General features: G+C 37.6%; 1 protein-coding gene across 1 annotated transcript in view; it reads left to right on the top strand.

Annotated features, from left to right (window-relative positions):
* The window catches only part of PLCL1 (phospholipase C like 1 (inactive)), a 353,093-nt gene extending 332,057 nt beyond the window's left edge, over positions 1–21,036 (top strand). The window contains exon 6 of the mRNA XM_080799287.1: positions 19,323–21,036. Coding sequence (XP_080655413.1) covers positions 19,323–19,505 — 183 coding nt within the window. The 3' untranslated portion in view covers positions 19,506–21,036. The remainder of the gene's footprint in view (positions 1–19,322) is intronic.
* Positions 21,037–21,294: the final 258 nt, after the last annotated feature.

The raw sequence follows: 21,294 nt of genomic DNA, 5'->3' as shown, positions 1-21,294 counted from the left end.
AGTGTTGGAGCCCAGTATTTGAATCTAGGTAGTCTGACAGCAGAGGTCACGTTATACAGTGACCTACAGAATAGCAATATGGTTACATTTCAAAGCCTATGGGGCAAGTTATTATTACATGAGTGCAATGTGGAGTCCATAGAGTCAGATGTGTTCTTTCACCACTCCTGGAGTTCTGGCTCTGCTGCCCAGTTTGTGTGTGTGCCATCTTGGGCAGCCAACTTGGGTGGAAGTTTTTAGGAGCTTACGGACACGACAAGGAGAATCAGTATCCCAGGGATCTGAGTACTAACAAGTCCTCACACATTAATGGCATCCTTGAAAATGGTTCCGCGTCCCTGAAATGAATTCAATTCTTCTGTAATCTTTTTTGGATCTGATCTATTTTGGCTTATGATATCTTTTTTTAAAAAAGAATTTATTTATTTGAGAGAGAGAGAGAGAGAGAGAATAGGAGAGAGCACAAGCAGGGAAAGTGGAAGAGGGAGAGGGAGAAGCAGACTCCCTGCCGAGCAGAGAGCCCAAGGTGGGCTCCGTCCCAGGACCCTGGGATCATGACCTGAGCAGAAGGTAGATGATTAACCAACAGAGCCACCCAGATGCCCCAAGGCTTATGATATCTTTAAAATGAAAATCAGTCATCTTCTCCATACTTCTCTCACTCATGAATGTTCTGCCATTGTTTTTGTATTTCACTTTTCTGAAAATTGGGCTCAGACCAAAATTATTAAATTATTTCAAACCCCATACGCACATTCAAGGCAAAAATCGGACATCAAAGTATCAGCACAAGGGAAGTATTTATGTATGGGACATTCATGGAGTTTTATCAAAAGAATTTTTCTTCTTTAAACCAAATAGGGCTTAAGCAATTTTTTCCTTTTCTCCATTTCTAAGATCTATTAGATGACATGTGCAGCATATCATGTAATGCACCTAAATGTGAAGAAAAAAAAAAAAAACACAGTGAAGAAAAAGCATCTGTTGGTCTAGGGAGCAGGCAATATTAGTTATTTCCTAAACATTTATTTCCTGTGTGAACCTAAGCAATATATTTACTTAGCTTTCTTGAGTCCATTTCTTTACCTGTAAAGCTGAAAAAAAATTATAGCTGATCTTCAAATATCTCAAAAATGTGAAATAATTGCTAAGAACTCTTTCTCAGCAGAACAAAAAGATACTGTCACCAAGTGATACTTTACTGAGTATTTTTCACTCTCATTGTTTTTTCTTCAGTATAAATTTAAAAGAAACAAAATAGGCATGCGTGGGTGGCTCGGTTAAGCATATGCCTTCTGCTCAGGTCATGATCTAAAGGTCCTGGGATCTCAAGGTCCTGGGAGTCTGCCTCTCCCTCTGCCTTTCCCCCGTCCATGTTTTCTCTTTTTCTCTCAAATAAATAAATAAAATCTTAAAAAAAATTCTAAATAGGTAAAATACAGGGGAAAATGGGATGCATTTGGCCATTTTGTGCTATGCCACAAAGGCAGTATTCTTCCAGCACTCGCCTATACCATCTATTTCTCTATCAGTAAGACTGTGGGAGGATTGAGGACTCAAGGCAAGCACTATGGAATCCTTATATTGTATTTCACTGATTATAAGATACCAAAAAAGAGATGAAGATGCTTCTCTGTCTTCCAGATAATCGCTCATTTGTCACTTAAATGGGAGACTTGCCTGATCCCCTAGACTACATGTTCTCACCACATTACATTCCTTTCCTTTAAGCACACGGCACAACTTGTGATCAGACATAGATTTATTTTTGTGGTTTTTTGATTAATGCTTGTATCCCTAACTAGACCTCCATTCTGTGTGGATAGGAAGAGCATCTGTGCTCACCATCTTACCCTGAGTCTAGCCCTGTAGTTCTTAATGAGTACAGTACTGCCCTCTAGAGGGCAGTTTGCAAAATTGTGAAGGTGATGGAAGAATTCTCTGGGGACATTTAGTGGATGCAGCCAGGAATGCTGGGTATTGGGCACGGTGCAGGACAGAGCAACATAATGGAAAGTTGCCTGCCTCCTTCAAGACTTTAAGTCCTGCCTTACTAAACCATCTAAAATAAAAACTGGAGTACTTTAGTCCATCTGCTCCTCTCCCATTGCTCTCTCGGGTGTGGGCTCTTTCAAATAAGTAAAATCATAAAAAAAAAAAAAAAGAAAAAAAGTTTGGGGGGGAGGGCAAGATGGAAGAGGAATAGGAGACCTAATTTTGTTGGGTCCCAGGAATTCAGCTAGATAGTTATCAAACCATTCCGAACACTTACAAACTCAACAGGAGATTGAAGAAAAGAATAGCAGCAATTCTATGAACAGAAAAGTGACCACTTTCTGGAAGGTAAGACATGTGGAGAAGTGAATCCGAAGTGATATTTGGGAAGATAGACTGTGGGGGAAGATAGCCTCCATCAGCCGGCTACCAGCAAGTGATAGAGTGGCAGAGCATGAAATCATAACTTTTAGAAGTCTGCTCCACAGAGGGACGCCACTCCAGGGCTAAGTGGGGGTGGGGAGTGCGGTGTGTGTTGAGGGGTGAAATCCTCCCTGGGACAGTGTGGTCTCAGTGGTCTCAGAACCTTTGGGGTCACAGAAAGACTGGGGGTGCCTGAGTATGGCAGAGCTCCCAGGTATAGGAGCAGGAAGCCAGCTGCATAAACAGAGCCAAGGAGTGGGCTCTCAGCTTGGAGTTGCCATAAAACATGATCTGAGGCACAGTTGGACCACTACTTTTTGAGCAGAGACCCCACAAGTGGCAGATCTGGGAAGATCCCCCTTCCTCCTCCACCAGGAGGAGTGGTGCATGAGTGTGCTACAGGAATCTCCTGGGTTTGGAGACTCTAAAAAGGGCCATGTGCCAGAGATAGAAATGCTCGGTCACAGGCCAGGTGAGCACAAAGTGCAGATGGAGATGAGAGAGACAGGAGTGACTGACTGCTTTTTTCTGAGGGCACTGAGGAGTGGGGGCCCCGAGCTCTCGGCACCTTGCAGGCTGCCATTTTCATTCTTGTCCTGCAAAACTGTGCAGAAGTCTTTCTGGGAACAAAAGCTCCCAACAGTGAACCAGAGCAGATTACTTAGCCTCACCCCTGTCAAGGGCGGCACAATTCTGCCTCCGGCAAAGACAGTTAAGAATCACTGCAACAGGCCCCTACCACAGAAGATCAGCAGGAACATCCAGTGAAGATCAAGTGTACTGATCAATGAGAACTGCATGCCAGTGCTGGGGGAATACAGCACATAGAATTCATGGCTTCCCCCCGCCACCACCACCATGATTCTTTAGTCTTTCAAAGTTAAGTTTTTAAAATTTTCTATATTTTTTCAATTTTTCCTCTTTCCTATTTTAACCAACATCTTATCTTATCAATAACTTTTTTTAAAAAAAGATTTTATTTACTTATTTGACAGAGAGAGACAGAGCAAGAGAGGGAACAGAAGCAGGAGGAGTGGGAGAGGGAGAAGTAGGCTCCCTCCTCAGAGCCTGATGTGGGGCTCGATCCCAGGACCCTGGAATCATGACCTCAACCAAAGGCAGATGCTTAATGACTGAACCACCCAGGTGCTACTCATCAGTACCTTTTTAAAAATCTTTTTAAATTTTCATTTTTATAGTCACATTCTATCCCTTCGTTGTATTTAACCTTACTTTTTGTATATATATAAGTTTTTCTTTTTTTAAAATTTTGGGATACAGTTTCCTTTAGTAGACCAAAATATACCCTAAGTCTAGTGGATGGCTTTGTTCTAATCTCCTGCCTGATCACATTCTCTCTCTCTCTCTCTCTTTTTTATTTTTTCTTTTTTTACCCAACTTCTTATCTTATCAATTCCTTTTTAAATATGTTTTAAAATTTTCATCTTTATAGTCATAGTCCATCCCTTCATCGTATTTACCCTTATGTTTGTGTATGTGTTTTTCTTTCTTTAAAATTTTGGGAGGCAGTTTCTCCTAACAGACCAAAATACACCCAAAATTAAGTGTGTTGCTCTGTTCTACTCACCAGCCTGATTATTTATATTTATATACATATATATGTATATATATATTTTTTTTTCCCTTTCTTTTCTCCTGGTTTTGGGTCTCTTCTGATTTGTTTAGTGTATATTTTAGTGTATATTTTTATGGAGTCATTATTACTCTTTTAGCATTTTGTTTCTCATTCATCTATTCTTCTCTGGACAAAATGACAAAGTGGGAAAACTCACCTTAAAAAAAAAAAAAGAAAAAAAGGCAGTACTGACTACTAGGGACTGAATCAATACAGACATTAATAAGATGTTGGAAATAGAGTTCAGAGTCATGATTATAAAGATACTAGCTGGGTTTGAAAAAAGCATAGAAAATACTAGAGAATCCCTTTCTGGAGAAATAAAAGAACTAAAATCAAACCAAGTTGAAATTTAAAAATATATTAATGAGGTGCAATAAAAAATGGAGGCTCTTACTGCTAGGATAAATGAGGCAGAAGAGAGAATTAGTGATATAGAAGACCAAGTGATGGAGAATAAAGAAGCAGAGCAAGAGAGAGACAAACAACTACTGGATCATAAGGGGAGAATTGGAGAGATAAGTGATATTATAAGGCAAAACAATATTAGAATAATTGGGATCCCAGAAGAAGAAGAAAGAGGTAGAGATAGAGAGAGAGAGAGAGAGAGAGGGGCAGAAGGTAGAGTGGAGCAAATTAGCAGAGAACTTCCCTAATTTGGGGAAGGAAACATGCATCAAAATCCAGGAGGCACAGAGAAACCCCTTCAAAATCAATAAAAATAGGTCAACACCCTGACATCTGATAGTAAAGCTTACAAGTCTGAGAGACAAAGAGAACATTGCTTGGGACAAGAGGTCTGTAACCTACAACAGTAGAAATATTAGACTGGCAGCAGACCTATCCACAGAGACTTGGTGGCCAGAAAGGATTGGCATGATATATTCAGAGCACTAAGCTAGAAATATATGCAGCCAAGAATATTATATTCCACTAGGCTCTCAACTGAAAATAGAAGGAGAAATAAGCTTCCAGGACAAACAAAAACTAAAAGGATTTGCAAACACAAACCAGCCCTATAGGAAATATTGAAATGGGTCCTCAAAGCAAAGAGAGAGCCTAAAAGTAACATAGACCGGAAAGGAATAGAGACAGTATACAGTAACAGTCACCTTACAGGCAATACAGTGGCACTAAATTCATATCTTTCAATAGTTATCCTGAATGTAAATGGGCTAAATGCCCCCAATAAAAAGACACAGGGTATCAGAATGCATTTAAAAAAAAAAAAAGACCCTTCGATATGCTGTCTGCAAGAGACTCATTTTAGGCCCAAAGACATCTCCAGATTTAAAGTGAGGAGGTTGAAAACAATTTACTATGCTAATGGACATCAAAAGAAAGCTGGGTGGCAATCCTTGTATCAGACAAAGTAGATTTTAAGCCAAAGACTATAATAAGAGTTGAGGAAGGACACTATATAATAACTAAAGGGTCTGTCCAACAAGTAGATCTAACAGTTTTAATTATCTATACCCCTAACATGGGAGCAGCCAATTATATAAACTGGTTAATAACAAAAGCAAAGAAACACATCAATAATAATACAATAATAGTAGGGGACTTTAACACCCCCCTCACTGATATGGACAGGTCATTTAAGCAAAAGATCAGCAAGGAAATAAGGGCTTTAAATGACACACTGGACCAGATGGACATCACAGACATATTCAGAACATTCCATCCCAAAGCAACAGAATACACATTCATCTCTAGTGCACATGGAACATTATCCAGAATAGATTACATCCTGGGTCACAAATCAGATCTCAACTGATACCAAAAGATTGGAATCATTCCCTGCATATTTTCAGACCACAATGCTTTGAAACTAGAACTCAATCACAAGAGGAAAGTTGGAAAGAACTCAAATACATGGAGGCTCAAGAGCATCCTACTAAAGAATGAAGGGGTCAACCATGAAATTAAAGAAGAATTTTAAAAAAAATTCATAGAAACAAATGAAAATGAAAACAAACAGTTCAAAATCTTTGGGACACAACAAAGGCAGTCCTGAGAGGAAAGTATATAGCAATGCAAGCCTAATCCTACACCTAAAGGAGCTGGAGAAGGAACAGCAAAGAAAGCCTAAACCCAGCAGGAGAAGAGAAATAATAAAGACCTGAGCAGAAATCAATGAAATAGAAACCAAAGGAGCAGTACAACAGATCAATGAAACTAGGAGCTAGTTCTTTGAAAGAATTAATAACATTGACAAACCCCTGGCCAGACTTATCCAAAAGAAAAGAGAAAGGACACAAATTAATAAAATTATGAATGAAAGAGGAGAGCTCACAACCAACACCAAAGAAATACAAACAATTGTAAGAACATATTATGAGCCACTATATGCCAGCAAATTTGATGATCTGGAAGACATGCGTGCATTGCTAGAGACATATAAACTATCGAAACTGAACCAGGAAGAAATAGAAAACCTGAAGGACCCACAATCAGTAAGGAAATTGAAGCAGCCATCAAAAATCTCCCAACAAACAAGAGCCCAGGGCGAGATTGCTTCCCAGGGGAATTCTACCAAACATTTAAAGAAGAATTAATACCTATTCCCTTGAAACTGTTCGAAAAAATAGAAATGGAAGGAAAACTTCCAAACTCATTTTATGAGGCCAGCATTACCTTGATCCCAAAACCAGACAAAGACCCCATCAAAAAGGAGAATTACAGACCAATATCCTTGATGAACATGGATGCAAAAATCCTCACCAAAATACTAGCCAACAGGCTCCAACAGTACATTAAAAGGATTATTCACCATGACCAAGTGGGATTTATTCCTGGGCTGCAAGTTTGGTTCAACATCTGCAAATCAATCAATGTGATAAAATACATTAATTAAAGAAAGAACAAGAACCATATGATACTCCCAATAGATGTTGAAAAAGCCTTTGACAGAATACAGCATCCTTTCTTGATCAAAACTCTTCACAGTGTAAGGATAGAAGGTACATACCTCAATATCATCAAAGCCATCTATGAAAAACCCACAGTGAATATCATTCTCAATGGGGAAAAACTGAGAGCTTTCCCCCTAAGGTCAGGAACATGGCAGGGATGTCCACTATCACCACTGCTATTCAACATAGTACTAGAAGTCCTAGCCTCAGCAATCAGACAACAAAAAGAAATAAAAGGCATACAAATCAGCAAAAAGAAGTCAAACTCTCACTCTTTGCAGATCATATGATACTTTATATGGAAAACCCAGAAGACTCCACTCCAAAAGTGCTAGAACTCATACAGGAATTCAATAAAGTGGCAGGATATAAAATCAATGCACAGAAATCAGTTGCATTTCTATACACCAACAATAAGACAGAAGAAAGAGAAATTAAGGAGTCAATCCCATTTACAATTGCACCCAAAACCATAAGATACCTAGAAATAAACCTAACCAAAGAGGAAAAGAATCTACACTCAGAAAACTATAATGTACTCATGAAAGAGATTGAGGAAGACACAAAGAAATGGAAAAATGTTCCATACTTATGGATTGGAAGAATAAATATTGTGAAAAAATCTATGATACCTAGAGCAATCTGCACATTTAATGCGATCCCTATCAAAATACCACCAATTTTTTTTCAAAGAAATGGAACAAATAATCCTAAAATTTATATGGATGCAGAGAAGATCCTGAATAGCCAGAAGAGTGTTGAAAAAGAAAACCGAAGTTGGCGGTCTCCTAATTCCAGACTTCAAGCTCTATTACAAAGCTGTCATCATCAAGACAGTATGGTATTGGCACAAAAACAGACACATAGATCAATGGAACAGAATAGAGAGCCTAGAAATGGACCCTTAACTCTATGGTCAACTAATCTTTGATAAAGCGGAAACGAAAGTCCAATGGAGAAAAGACAGTCTCTTCAGCAAGTGGTGTTGGGCAAATTGGACAGCCACATGCAGAAGAATGAAACCGGACCATTTCCTTATACCACACACAAAAACAGACTCAAAATGGATGAAATACCTCAATGTGAGACAGGGATCCATCAAAATCTTTGAGGAGAACACAAGCAACAACCTCTTTGACCTTAGCTGCAGCAATTTCTTACTAGAAACATTGCCAAAGGCAAGGGAAGCAAGGGCAAAAATGAACTATTGGGACTTCATCAAGATAAAAAGCTTTTGCACAGCAAAGGAAACAGTCAGCAAAACCAAAGACAACAAAAGAATTGGAGAAGATATTTGCAAATGCATATCAGATAAAGGGCTAGTATCCAAAATCTATAAAGAACTTATCAAACTCAACACCCAAAGAACAAATAATGCAATCAAGAAATGGGCAGAAGACATGAACAGACATTTCTGCAGAGAAGACATCCAGATGGCCAACAGACACATGAAAAAGTGCTCAACATCACTTGGCGTCAGGGAAATACAAAATACAAATCAAGACCTCAGTGAGATACCACGTCATACCAGTCAAAATGGATAAAATTAACCAGTTAGGAAATGACAGGTGTTTGCGAGGATGCAGAGAAAGGGGAACACTCCTACACTGTTGGTGGGAGTGCAAGCTGGAGCAGTCACTCTGGAAAACAGTATTTCAAAAACTTGAAAATAGAGCTACCCTACTACTGGATATTTACCCCAAAGATACAAATGTAGTGATCCAAAGGGGCACGTGCACCTGAATGTTTATAGCAGCAATGTTCACAATAGCCAAACTATGGAAAGAGCCTAGATGTCCACCAGCAGGTGAATGGACAATGAAGATGTGGTATATACATACAATGGAATACTATGAAGCCATGAAAGGAAATCTTGCCATTTGCAATGATGTGGGTGGAACTAGAGGGTATTATGCTGAGCAAAGTAAGTCAATTGGAGAAAGACAATTCTCATATGATCTCACTGATATGAGGGATTTGAGAAACAAGATAGAGGTCATAGGGGAAGGGAGGGAAAAATGAATCAAGATGAAACCAGAGAGGGAGACAAACCGTAAGAGACTCTTAATATCAGGAAACGATCTGAGGGTTGCTAGAGGGGAGGGAGATGGGAGGGATAAGGTGGCTTGGTGATGGACACTGGGGAGGGTATGTGCTGTGGCGATTGCTGTGAAATGTGTATGAATGATGATTCACAGACCTGTACCCCTGAAACAAATAATACATTATATGTTAATAAGCAAAGACCTGGAGTATTTTAATAGATGGTATTAATTAATTGTTTTTATGAGAAGTTATGTGAAAGGCCCAGTACATGAGGAAAACAGTTACTGAGAAGCATGTCTAAATGAATAAAGATACTGTTTTTAAATTATTGAATAATTTATTCACTCTGGGCATTCTGTCTACTTGATTGTAGGATTGCTACATAGTAAGTGGTATTGGAACAAACTGGGAAGTAAGATACTGGTTTTAGCTTGATACTTTATTGTTTTTCACAATCGATGGTGGGCATCCCACAGTGTCCTGTGAAGTTGAAGCTGATATTATCAATCACAAGAAAAATATCCTTTGAGATACCTTTGAAGACTTGGCAGCTTTGGTGGGGTGTACGGGTAGTATTTATTTTCTCATTTGTGGGATTATCACACTTTCTCTCCCTGGTAAGAGTCTGTACTTGTCTTGGCATGCTGTCCCTCCTTTAATTAAGGTTATTTCCTTTCTTCATTTATTATATGCAAATAAGTCTGGACGGTTGCTGTTCTTTGTTTTTATGTGAGTGTCTACCTGGTACATCTGCATTGTCGTTTTCCTATATTCTTTGTGAATGTGGTTGGCATCTGATCTCTTTATTTCTGTTTTGAATTTAAATGAATTCATTTTAAATAAGTACAGGCCTCTGCCTGCTTCATTATGGTTTCTTGTGTGCCTCCCTGGGCATTTACATATTGTAGTACATATTATTTTGTTTTAAATGACCATTCTTTTATTTCTCGGTAAGAGTACAGTTAGGATACTGTATTTACTTAATTTTTAATATATTTAACCAGCTTATATTATTTCATTTTAGGATAATAAAGGGAGGCTTACAAAATATTTGCTTGAATGGGCTTTGGTTTTGAGGCACCTGAGCATCTGCCTTTGGCTCAGGTCATGATCCCAGGGTCCTGGGATGGAGCCCTGCATTGGGCTCCCTGATCAGTGGGGAGCCTGCTTCTCCATATCTCTGCCCCCTGCGCTTGCTCGCTCTCTCTCTCTCTCTCTCAAATAAAGAAAGTATTTAAAAAGAAAAAAATAAAGTGTATTGGTTTTGATAGGATTGAAAATCAAAAGTCATAGATAACATCTGGTATATGGAATATGTTTAGTAAATATATGCGGCTTGATGAACAGATAGAAATAAAGGAAAAATGAAGACCTAAGTCCTTGTTGATAACTGAAGGAGAGCTCCATTGTTCCTAAATCAAAGGAAGGTTGTGGGTGTATCTCGGTTCACACATAGGTAGCTCAGAACAACATATAACGGGGACAACAAATGGGATTTAGAGATATTAAATTCTATACTTTTAAAAAAAAGATTTTATTTATTTATTTGAGAGAAGGGGAGAGAGAGAAAGGATGAATCGGGAGTGGGGGCGGGGGGGACAGAGGGAGAAGCAGACTTCCTACTGAGCAGGGATCCTGACATAGACATGGGGGTCGATCCCAGGACTTTGGGATCATGACCTGAGCTGAACTCAGATGGTTAACTGACTGAGCCACCCAGGCACCCCTTTAAGATTTTATTTTTAAGTAATCCTTACACCCAACAGGGGGCTCAAACTCACAACCCTGACATCAAGAGTTGGATGCTGCACTGACTGAGACAGCTGGGTGCCCCAATACTTCTTTTTAAGCTCTGGTCAATAAGTGTATCTCAGTGTAACAGGTTTTGTTGATGAATTTGCTATTACCTATCACTAATGGTATCTGTTGCCAGCACTGTTGCTACTGGATTGTTATTAATATTATTATTATATTTTTCAGCTTTATCTAGATATAATTAATATATAACATTGTGTAACTTAAGGATTATATATATACAAGAAAAAGATAATTCTATGAGGTGATGAGTGTGTTAAATAACTTACTATTGTAGTGAGAACTTTTAAGATCTACTTTCTTAGCAACTTTCAAGTATGTAATATGGTATTATTGACTACAGTCACCATGCTGTACATTAAATTTCCAGAACTTACTCATATTGTAAGTGGAAGTTTGTACCTCTTGACCACCTCCTCCTATTTTCCCTATCCCTTGCCCCTGGGAACCATCAAACTACTTTTGTTTCTATTCATTTGTTTCGTGCACATGTAAATTATTTCCATGTCTTGGCTATTGTAAATAATGCTGTAATGCAAATGTTGGTATGAATATCTCTTCAGGTCCTGATTTCATTTCCTTTGGTGGAATTTCTGGATTGTATAGTAGTTCTATTTTTAGTATTTTGAGGAATCTCCATACTGTTTTCCATATGACTGTACCAATTTACATTTCCAGCAGTGCACAAAGGGCCCTTTCCTCCATATCCTTGCCAGTGCCGGTTACCTCTTATCTTTTTGATAATAGTCATTCTAACAGGTGTAAGGTGGTTTCCATATCTCACTGTGGTTCGGCTTTGCATTTCCCTGATGATTAATGTTGTTGAGCACCTTTTCATATACCTGTTGTCCATTGGTATGTCTTGTTTGGAAAATTGTTTCTTCAAGTCCTTTGCCCATTTTTCATTGGATTATTTTATTTTTTGTTATTGAGTTGTTAAATATTTTGAATTGTTATACCTATGTATATATATTGAGTTTCTTATGTATTTTGGGTATTAACATCTTATCAGATATATGGTTTGTAAATATTTTCTCCCATTCAGTAAGTTGTCTTTATCTTGTTGATCGTTTCTTTTGCTGTGAAGAAGCTTTTTAGTTTGATGTAGTCTCACTTGTTTGTTTTGGCTTTTGTTGTTTGTGCTTTTGATGCTATAGTTTTTCAGTTACTACAGTTTTTTAGTATAGTTTAAAATCAGGAAGGGTAAAAATAAAATAAAATAAAATAAAATAAAATATAAAATCAGGAAGGGTGATGCCTCCAGCTGTGTTCTTTTTCAGATTGTTTTGGCTATTTTCAGTGCCAACTTGTGGTTCCAGATGAAATTTGATAGGGATTGCACTGAATCTATAGATGATATTGGGTAGCATGGGTATTATAATATTAATTATTCTGATCCAAAACCATGAGATATCTTTCCATTCATTTGTGTCTTCTTCAATTTCTTTTATCAGTATCTTGTAGTTTTCAGTATGCAGATCTTTCACCTTCTTGGTTAAATTTGAGTATTTTGTTGTTTTTAATGATATTGTAAATTGGATTTTTAAATTTCTTTTTCTGATTGTTTATTGTTAACTGATTAACACAGCTGATTTTTGCTTGTTAATTTTGTATCCTGCAACTTTAGTGAATTCATGTATTAGCTCTAACAATTGTTTGGTGTAGTCTTTAGAGCTTTCCAAATATAAGATTAGGTCATCTGTAATCAGAGACAATTTTACTACTCCCTTTCTGATTTCTTTCTTTCTCTCTTCCTTTCTCTCTCTCTCTCTCTCTCTCTCTCTTTCTTTCTCTCTCTCCTTCTTCCTCCCTCTCTCCCTCTCTCTCTCTCATTCTTTCTCTCTGCCTTTCTCCCCCCTTTCCTCCCTTCCTTCTTTGCTCCCTCCCTCTGTCTCTCTCTCTTTCTTTTCTTTCCCTTCCTCCCTTCCTCCCCCTTTTTCCCTTCCTTTCCCTTCTTCTTCCTTTCTTTCACCTAACTCTCTGGCTAGGATTTGCAAGTACTGTGTTGAAATAATGGCAGTTGGCACCATTGTCTTGTTCCCTATCTTAAAGGAAAAGCTTTCAGACTTTCACTATTGACTATGATGTTACTTGTGGTCTTTTCATTTGTGGCCTGAATTACGTTGAAGTACCTTCCTTCTATACTCAGTTTGTTGAGAGTTTTTATCATGAAAGGATGTTGAATTTTCTCAAATGATTTTTTTATGCATCCATTGAAATAATCATGATTTTTATCTTTCATTCTATTTCTATAACATAATTACAATTACTAATGAGTAGTGTTTAAATAATGTTAAATGAGTTCATTTATATATATATTCAGTAACACAAAGATACTTTTCTATATATTAAAAACTATTTTTTAAAAACATGGTCAATGAAGACACTTTTTGCTTAAGACACAGTTACCATTTTTAAGTACATAGGGTTCTTTATTCCTTTGGACATTCAAGTTAGTCAAGATTTCCTGATGAGAAAGATATTGTAACAATTCAGGATGTTATTTGAAAAAGAAACGTGAAAAAAGATTTTATTTTGCCAGGTCTTAAAATATATGTTTTCATATTTAATTTTCAAATATAATTTTCATTGTTGAATTTCAACAGATTCTAGCTTCAAATTTTTTATAGCCTTTTATATAGTTGTACTTATTAAACATGTCATTCTGCTGTATTTTGCAATGTTGTCTTCTCTTTGGTATTAAATTATTCTCAAAATTTCTTCGAAATATCTTCTACATTTTATAAACTAGTCTTCCTTCAGAATTAGATTGTTATGTATTAAAAAGACTTGTTTATGTTCTGTTTCCATAGTCTTCAGAAACATTTGATTAATTGAAATTTGTGAACAATACTAAAATAAATCAACCACAAAACCAATTTAAAAACCTGACCTTTATAGAAAATTATAAAATACAGTGGGTCAGGTGAACATGTCCAGTGTAGTCCCCTTTCTGTTCCTTTAAGAATAAAATAATTTGATTGCATTATGTAATAAAGATTTGAAAACAGTGTTAACTTGGTTTGAATTCAGAGTTTTAGACAAAGAGTAACATATAGCTCTATATGGCTCCATAGTATTGGCTCCATTAATCCAGTGCTCTTAGACCCAAATGAGCTACAATTATTCATCTATATTTCTTGAGAATTCATAGAGTTAAAATTCAACTCTTTAACTGACAAGTAGAACATAGTTGGAACATTTGGTTGCCAAGGTATTGGGAAATAATATATCTGACTGTTGATAATTAAATGCAATGGAAACCTCTAATTTTTTGCAGTTAAGTTATTGTATCCATAATCTTCTAATAGTCATAATTTCGTGCCCTGTAACTCTTGTTAACAACTTGTTTCCATTCCCTACATGGATAGGCTTTTGTTCAGGAGATCAAGAATTCCAGGCCATCTTTGCAGAGATTTACCCAATATTCTAGAAATGTCACATCAAGAGAAGTACATCTGTTATGATATCACCACATTTTTGATCTGCTGTTTTAATTCCTCAAATGAAGAACATTGTGGAAGTTACTTCTACCCCTTTGGAACAAAACATTTAGCCTCTTCAGATAATACAGAGATTCCCCAAAAGCATGGTTTTTGAACTAGTAAAATGGTGGTAGGGCACAACTCACCATTGCATGGTTTTGTCCAGAACATGGTAGCCGGCACAAATAAAGAGGTGCTAATTCCACCATGCTGTCTGTGGCTGACTTTTCCTACAGTATTGTTTGTTCATAGCTATCGACACTAGCTGCAAGCATGGACCCTCACTTGAAAGAGTATCAGGGAATCAATCTGCCATTGAATATGTGCTGAAAAATACCCACACAAGTCTGGAGACAGAGCTTCATTTGTTGATGTGTGTAGATGTGTATATGTGAGCGTGTATCCATTCCCAGAGTCTCATTAGCTTCTTTAAATATTTGTGGTGTGCTTTGAGACGACCCACGCATTTCCTTCGCATGTGACAAGGACACTAGTCATGATGTTCTCCTGTTCTTTTATGCACTAATAACACAAGAGATAGTGCAGTTCATGGGAAAAATGGGTGTGAAGGAATAATGGATGTCTTCCGTAACTTATTTTGCCAGATTATAGTCAAAATTATTTTTGCACTGTGTTGGGAAGGGTGGGAGTTGCCTTTCTTAGTAGGAAAGGAATAATAAAAATCCTGAATGTCTTTTGACAGATAACAAAATATATTCTTCATAGATAACTTCCAAATATATAACTAATAAATTCCTTACATTTAGAATTCCGGTTTTTAATAGTTATGATATAATGAGATAAGCTGTGCAAATTTGCTTATACTTAGTATATTTAAGTGTTCAATAAATGTTAGCTTCTATTTAGGGTTATGATAATATTTTACTGTCAGTAATAAGTTTATTAGTAGTAATAAAACTTGTAGCATTGTACAGCAAGCCCATTTATAATCTAAATTGCATCAGATACTTCTTGATTTCTAGATAATGTGTTTTAATCTCAGTTTAATATAGTTGTAAGGATTTGGTTATGACTGCTTAACCTCTTTAAAAACTCATTAATCATCACTAATTCTTAGATTCAAAATCCCTATAGTGATCTCTCTATGGTTTTCTGTCATGCCAAGAGTTACTCCTTAAATATGCAGGGATTTCCATGAACTCTTAATTTTGGAAACCGAGTAATTGTGGAGGCTGAATTGGTGGCCATTGCCCTTGAGACTTTTGATAGTTCTGCTGTCCCATCAGCATCAGTCTGCCCGAGATGCTCTCTACTCATTCTGCTTTTCTTTAGGTTAAAGCAGTCCTCATTTTTTCTCCCTGAAGCATCCCTAACATCAGAGGAGGGAAACTACAAAATGCCATGAGATTGCTAGAATATCAAAACATTGGCAGCAGCTTGACATTTCTTTCAAGTTGAACATTCAATGATCACATTGTACACCAATTTTACATTCCAGGCCATAACAATCCCAGAGATACTTTCGTATCTGAGAAGTGTTTTGATTTATGTAACACCAAGTAAAATTCTCTTATCTCCTTCTTCTCTCCCAAGACCTCTACTTGAAGAAATTTTTTGAGCATATTTCTTTGGAAACGCCTGTTACAGTACTCGTTAAATACACACAACACACTAATCTCTTTAAATTGATCAGAGGATCTGAATACCCAATACATCTTATAGGAAATATTACATAGGACAAAGTTGTTTGAAAGAGGAGATTCCGTATAGTCTGGCTTGTTTAAGAATTTGAGAGGGAGCGTAACAGAGTAGAGAGTTGGATGCTCATTGGCCAGGAGTAATTGCTGTGCATAAAATGGGAAAAAGCACTAAAAAGCCATGTCAGGGTGGAGGTTGTTAACAATAAACTTCACTCTTTTTACAGTTTTGCCTGGTATGTGTCTTTCCTTGTTCTGATATCCTAATAGGGAGGACTCACAGAGTAGATTCCTTGAGCCACAGAACAGGAAGATGACCTTAATTCTTCCTTCTTTAAAGAACAGAAAAAATTTTTACATAAATGTTTCAATGTAAAAAGTAAAAATTTAAATGTAGAAGTGGTCTCTCATTTTGTCTTCTTCTATTAGTTAACGATTGAGTTTCTCGTTCTATTTCTTTTCCGCCTGTGTGACTCAGCCAGGACGCGTTGTCTCCTGGTTATCAGGAGATGATGTAGTTGTGTTTTCGTGCACTGGCACAAACTGTTTTCTCCAATTGGCCATTGTTTTCTGGAGAGAGGGACTTCTGTGTACCAGAACTAGCACAGTCTGGCATGCAGGCCTGGATGCCACCTCTTGGAACTGATGAGACAGCCTTCTGGCTGATTAATTCGATAGGTTTCATAACCTGCCTCGGAACAAGGGAAGGGAGAGCACTAGGCATTAGCAGCATAAAGCTGATATTTTTGCATCTTTCACTCTTCTCTTGCAATTAGGGAAGATGCCAATTTTGCTTTAGTTGCGATTTTAAAATGCTTAATGAAACTTTAGAAACTAAAAGGAAAACGATCTCTTAAAAGTAACACTGAAAATGAGTGTGGATCTGATCTTTTTATTAATAGAGTTTGGTTTTTAAAGGAATCTTTCGCTTTGTAAAACCAGCCGCAATATGCCTATCCCTGTAAAACAGACTCTTGCAGGTTCATTTTAAACAGGTTAGTAAAATTTATATATGAAGATTTGTACAGTACCAAGGTAATTCATTATAGTAGCAGACTGTGATACCCGCTTTTCACATCACCTTATAGCATAGTTTACTTGTGATTATCTAAATTACAGACAACTCTTCGACATATTTTCTTTAATCTTTAGCACTGTGAAGAAGGCGGAAGACTGTTTTCATGTTTACAGAAGAGCCGTGGCTCAGGGAGAAATTGTTGGAGCTAAGAGCAAAACTACGATAGCTTGACTTTTGTCCTTGCCAGCATGTCCTTGGTGCACCTGATCTGTCAGACTTGCCACAAGAGCAATGATTTTCTTTACTTCTGTGTTGTTTTCATGGGTGAATACATGAAACAATGAATGGGAGGCTCTAATGTGCTTTAGAGAGATTGCACGATTTTCCTTAAAGAGACACTATATCTAGAGCCAGCTGCTGGACTTTATTGAAACCCCTTCTCGACCACATAGCTGTTGCATGACTCTGGGAAAGGGCACCGCTCTGGGCCTCAGTTGTTTTTTTTTTTGTTTTTTGGGTTTTTTTTTTTGTTGTTGTTTTATCATCAAGAAACTGAGAATGAGAAAAGTGTCTATCTTTGTAGGGTTTCTCTGACAATTGAATGAATGAACATGTGTAAAGCACAAAAAAGAGTGCCTGTACAGAGTAAGCACTTTATATGTATTATTATTACTATTTAAGAATTGCATTTTTCAGAGTGGATGTGACTTTGTTTTTCACTGCCCTGAGTACCCTGAGGGTACTCATCACTGTTCAGAACTGACTCCCCAAGTTCTGCTGGCATAGTGAATATTTTTCCCTTAGAAAGCCCATCTCCATGTGACGGTGTTCATTTTCTAGTCTGTAGTGGTGAGGGAAATAGGACACTGGATGGAGGTGTTGGTCCAGCTCAGTCATTGCCCAGCTGTAACCTTGGGTCAGTCACTAAACCTCCTCAGGCTCTGCCTCTTTCCTCCTCACGAGAAGGCTAGACTATAAAACGTCCACGTCTGTTTATAAAATCCCGTTCCGTGACTGAAGTGATTGGGGTAAGTCCACTTTAACAAAAATATAAGGCAAAGCCATCCTTGTGCATCCCATTCAGTTAACAAAAATATAAGGCAAAGCCATCCTTGTGCATCCCATTCAGTTAAATCCTATTATTAGAAGGATTTTGCTGTTATTACATAGGTAAGATTGGCAAGTGGTTGTGTAGATTTTGAGGAATGGAATATGCTGTGGAATTTTTTAACATGTTTCATCAGACATCCTGAGGAAAAACCACTCCTCAAATTAAACAATGTCTCATGGAACACATTGGATAAAATAGGTGACTTATCCTTTTGCCGAGTCTGTGCTTCGTGGAACAACTCTCCAGCCATCAGTGTCAACTCCACATCCTCCCACACTGTCCCCTGCCGTTTGGGGTCACCTCACCACTGCAGTGAGAATGGAGAGGGAAGAGAGGAAGGACCATTTCCTCTTTTGTCTGTGCCCCATGGGAGTAGGTTCTGGCTTCCCCACCCTTGGTCCGTCGGGTGCCTGGGTCAGCATCAGCTTATACACTTGATCATTATTAATGAAGAAATAAAATAGGAAATTAAAAAAAAAGGAGAGAAAATCTTTCTCAAGTGCTGATGTTCCTGAGAGCTGATGGTTTCCTGTGATCCTCATTTGCTTTTTGTTTTGATTGACATGCTGAGCCTCCGGAGCCCTCTCCCCCTCCCGCCCCCCAATCAACCAGATGGAAACATTGTCTTTAGGGTGATGGAAAAGACAGAAGGAGTGTGGGTAACTAATAATTTACTAAAAGGCAGGTTGCAAGGATAACCCAATATATAAAAACCCAGATTACCAAGCATAATGGTGTGTGATTTACTCTACAGAAGATGTTTTGCTTTGTAAGCTGTTGTACATTGAGGCGCTGATTTGATTTTCAGTTCTTTAAAGAGGAGCTTCTTTCCTTGTTTTCTCCCAAGCCTAGGAATGCTTGGCCTGGGGGGGACAGGAGTTGCTGCAGTTTCAAAGTCTCAGACCATGGAAAGGGACGGTGCACCATCCTCATAATGCAGAGTAGTGCCCCCCCGCCCCAGGTTATTCCTTACTGCGGGAATCTCAAGAGGCTACTGGCAACCACAGACCTGATTGCGAAGGAAGGCCCAGGTTGAGGTCCCTGGCTTAAAGAGCAAGACCCTGAACAGTGCTAGAAAAAAGCCCGGGGATATTCTCAGGCTCTGAGGTTCTGGGTCCATTTCCTCACTGAGGAGTAGCACTAATATATAGAGTAATGTCACTCAGGATACGCCTGGTCCATAACGTTCTTCTTTGGTACATATGTGTCCTTGTTTGTAGGGCCAAGGAGATCTGTTGAAGACCGCCAAGAATGAAGCTGTAGAAAACATGAAGCAGATCCAGCTGGCGTGCCTGTCCTGTGGACTTAGTAAAGCACCCAGCACTGGTGCAGAAGCCAAGAGCAAACGCAGCCTGGAAGCCATAGAGGAGAAGGAGAGCAGCGAGGAGAATGGGAAGCTGTGACCGTGAGCAGTGCCGACACGCTCACCCAGCCTTCGCCCCGAGGACTCTGGTTTTTCTTTCTGGTTTTCTTTCTTTAAGCTTTTTAGAAGTTCACAAAAAGATGCCCTCTGTGGGGTGTTGGACATAGATATTTTCACAATGTCAGTATTTTAATGTAGTTAATTTATCTAAGTTAAAACCTTTAGTAGCGGTGTTTAAAATTCTGAGATGTGTACATACCCATGTATGGATGTGGGTGGGAGCGTGTGTGTATGTGTGTGTGTGTGTGAGAGAGAGAAACAGAGAGAGAGAGAGAGAGAACAAAAGAAAGAAAGAAAGGAAGAACCAGAAAGTGACAGAGAGAGGAAAAGAGATTGAGAGAGATCGAGATCCTATGAAAATCTAGTCTGTTGCATTATTCATTTAGTAGGTCGTTACCTTATCATTTTGGGACAAATTTGTTAATCTAAAATTCTAAAGAGCACTTACTATAAATGGTTACTGTGTTTATTTTACTTTGTCATTTAATTTAGAGATCTTAACATAGGTTATTATCAAAGGAAGCCAAATTTACCAATGCATAGATGTTTTGGTAGATTAAATATAGATTAGAAAAATTCCCAAGAATTGCAGTAGATATAAAAGTGAGTGAAAGATAAACAAGTGATCAGAATTTCTGAGGTCAGCAAAATCATTTCTTCAGTTAGAAACTCTTTAAAGTATTCATTAAATCAAATCAATTTTTAGAAATTTTTTTGGTAGTTGTTTAATAACTGTATGATTTCAGTGGAAAAGCTGATCATTAATGAATTTATATCCACCTATGTGGAACTCTGAAACACAGTGAGAGCTCTGTTGTAATTGGGATTTTAATGTGACATTATTTTCAGTTATAAAATTTCAAGGTTGAGATTTGTTGGAAGCTCTCATTCTTCCAAACTGGGAATCTAGCATTCATTTTCTATAATGGACATAAGCAGCTAGGAGGTCTTGTCTTTGATTAAATATAATTTATTGTACCAAAATTAAATGGAAAGACACTGTTCAAACAATACCACATTATCATGTTGAACTCATATAAATTCTGTGGGCCAGATAACATCTTTGTGATGATTTAAGAACTAACTGATTATAAATATGATACAATTTTAATACATGGACAAAAACATACACACAAAAGAAGCAAACTAATTAGGGTACATTTATAATCGCATCCAGATAATTTTTACCCTAATATCTTCATAAAGTACTTGAGTGTAATATGTTTGTTACCTCCAGAAGAACTAAATGTTCTATGGTTATGAAAATATATTTATTTAAAACATTGCTTTTATTTTGAAAAGCTTCTTAATTAATTTGATTAACAAATACACCAGTTTTGGGGGAACCTAGGGAAGATAATTGTTGACATTTTGCAAATATAAGCATCTTCTGTAGCTACCGTGTTAAGTTATTTCTGACTTCTTAACACTATTGTGTTCATGTTGCACATTACTGAAAGTAAAGATATGAAACAACACTTTTATTGTTTTCCTTTATTGTGAGTTCATTGAAAAGAGAAAAAAATGAAAAAAATGAAATATAATGATATTATATTAAAAATATCTCAAAGGGTATGATATTTCCATGGACCAAATATGGTGAAATTTCTCCTTGGGTTTCAAACTGGGCACTTGGGGGAGGTTCATGAGCTCATTTTAAGGTCGGTTTCCAACGGTACTACAATTGCCTGAAAAAATTTCTTTACCCTCCATTACACTTAACCTGCTCAGTAAAAGGAATAGTAGAACGCAAGTGTCTAAACTCCTTA

Source organism: Martes martes (assembly GCF_963455335.1).
Source record: "Martes martes genome assembly, chromosome: 3".
NCBI classification, from domain to species: Eukaryota; Metazoa; Chordata; class Mammalia; order Carnivora; family Mustelidae; genus Martes; species Martes martes.
This window is presented reverse-complemented; position numbering and strand designations above follow the sequence as displayed.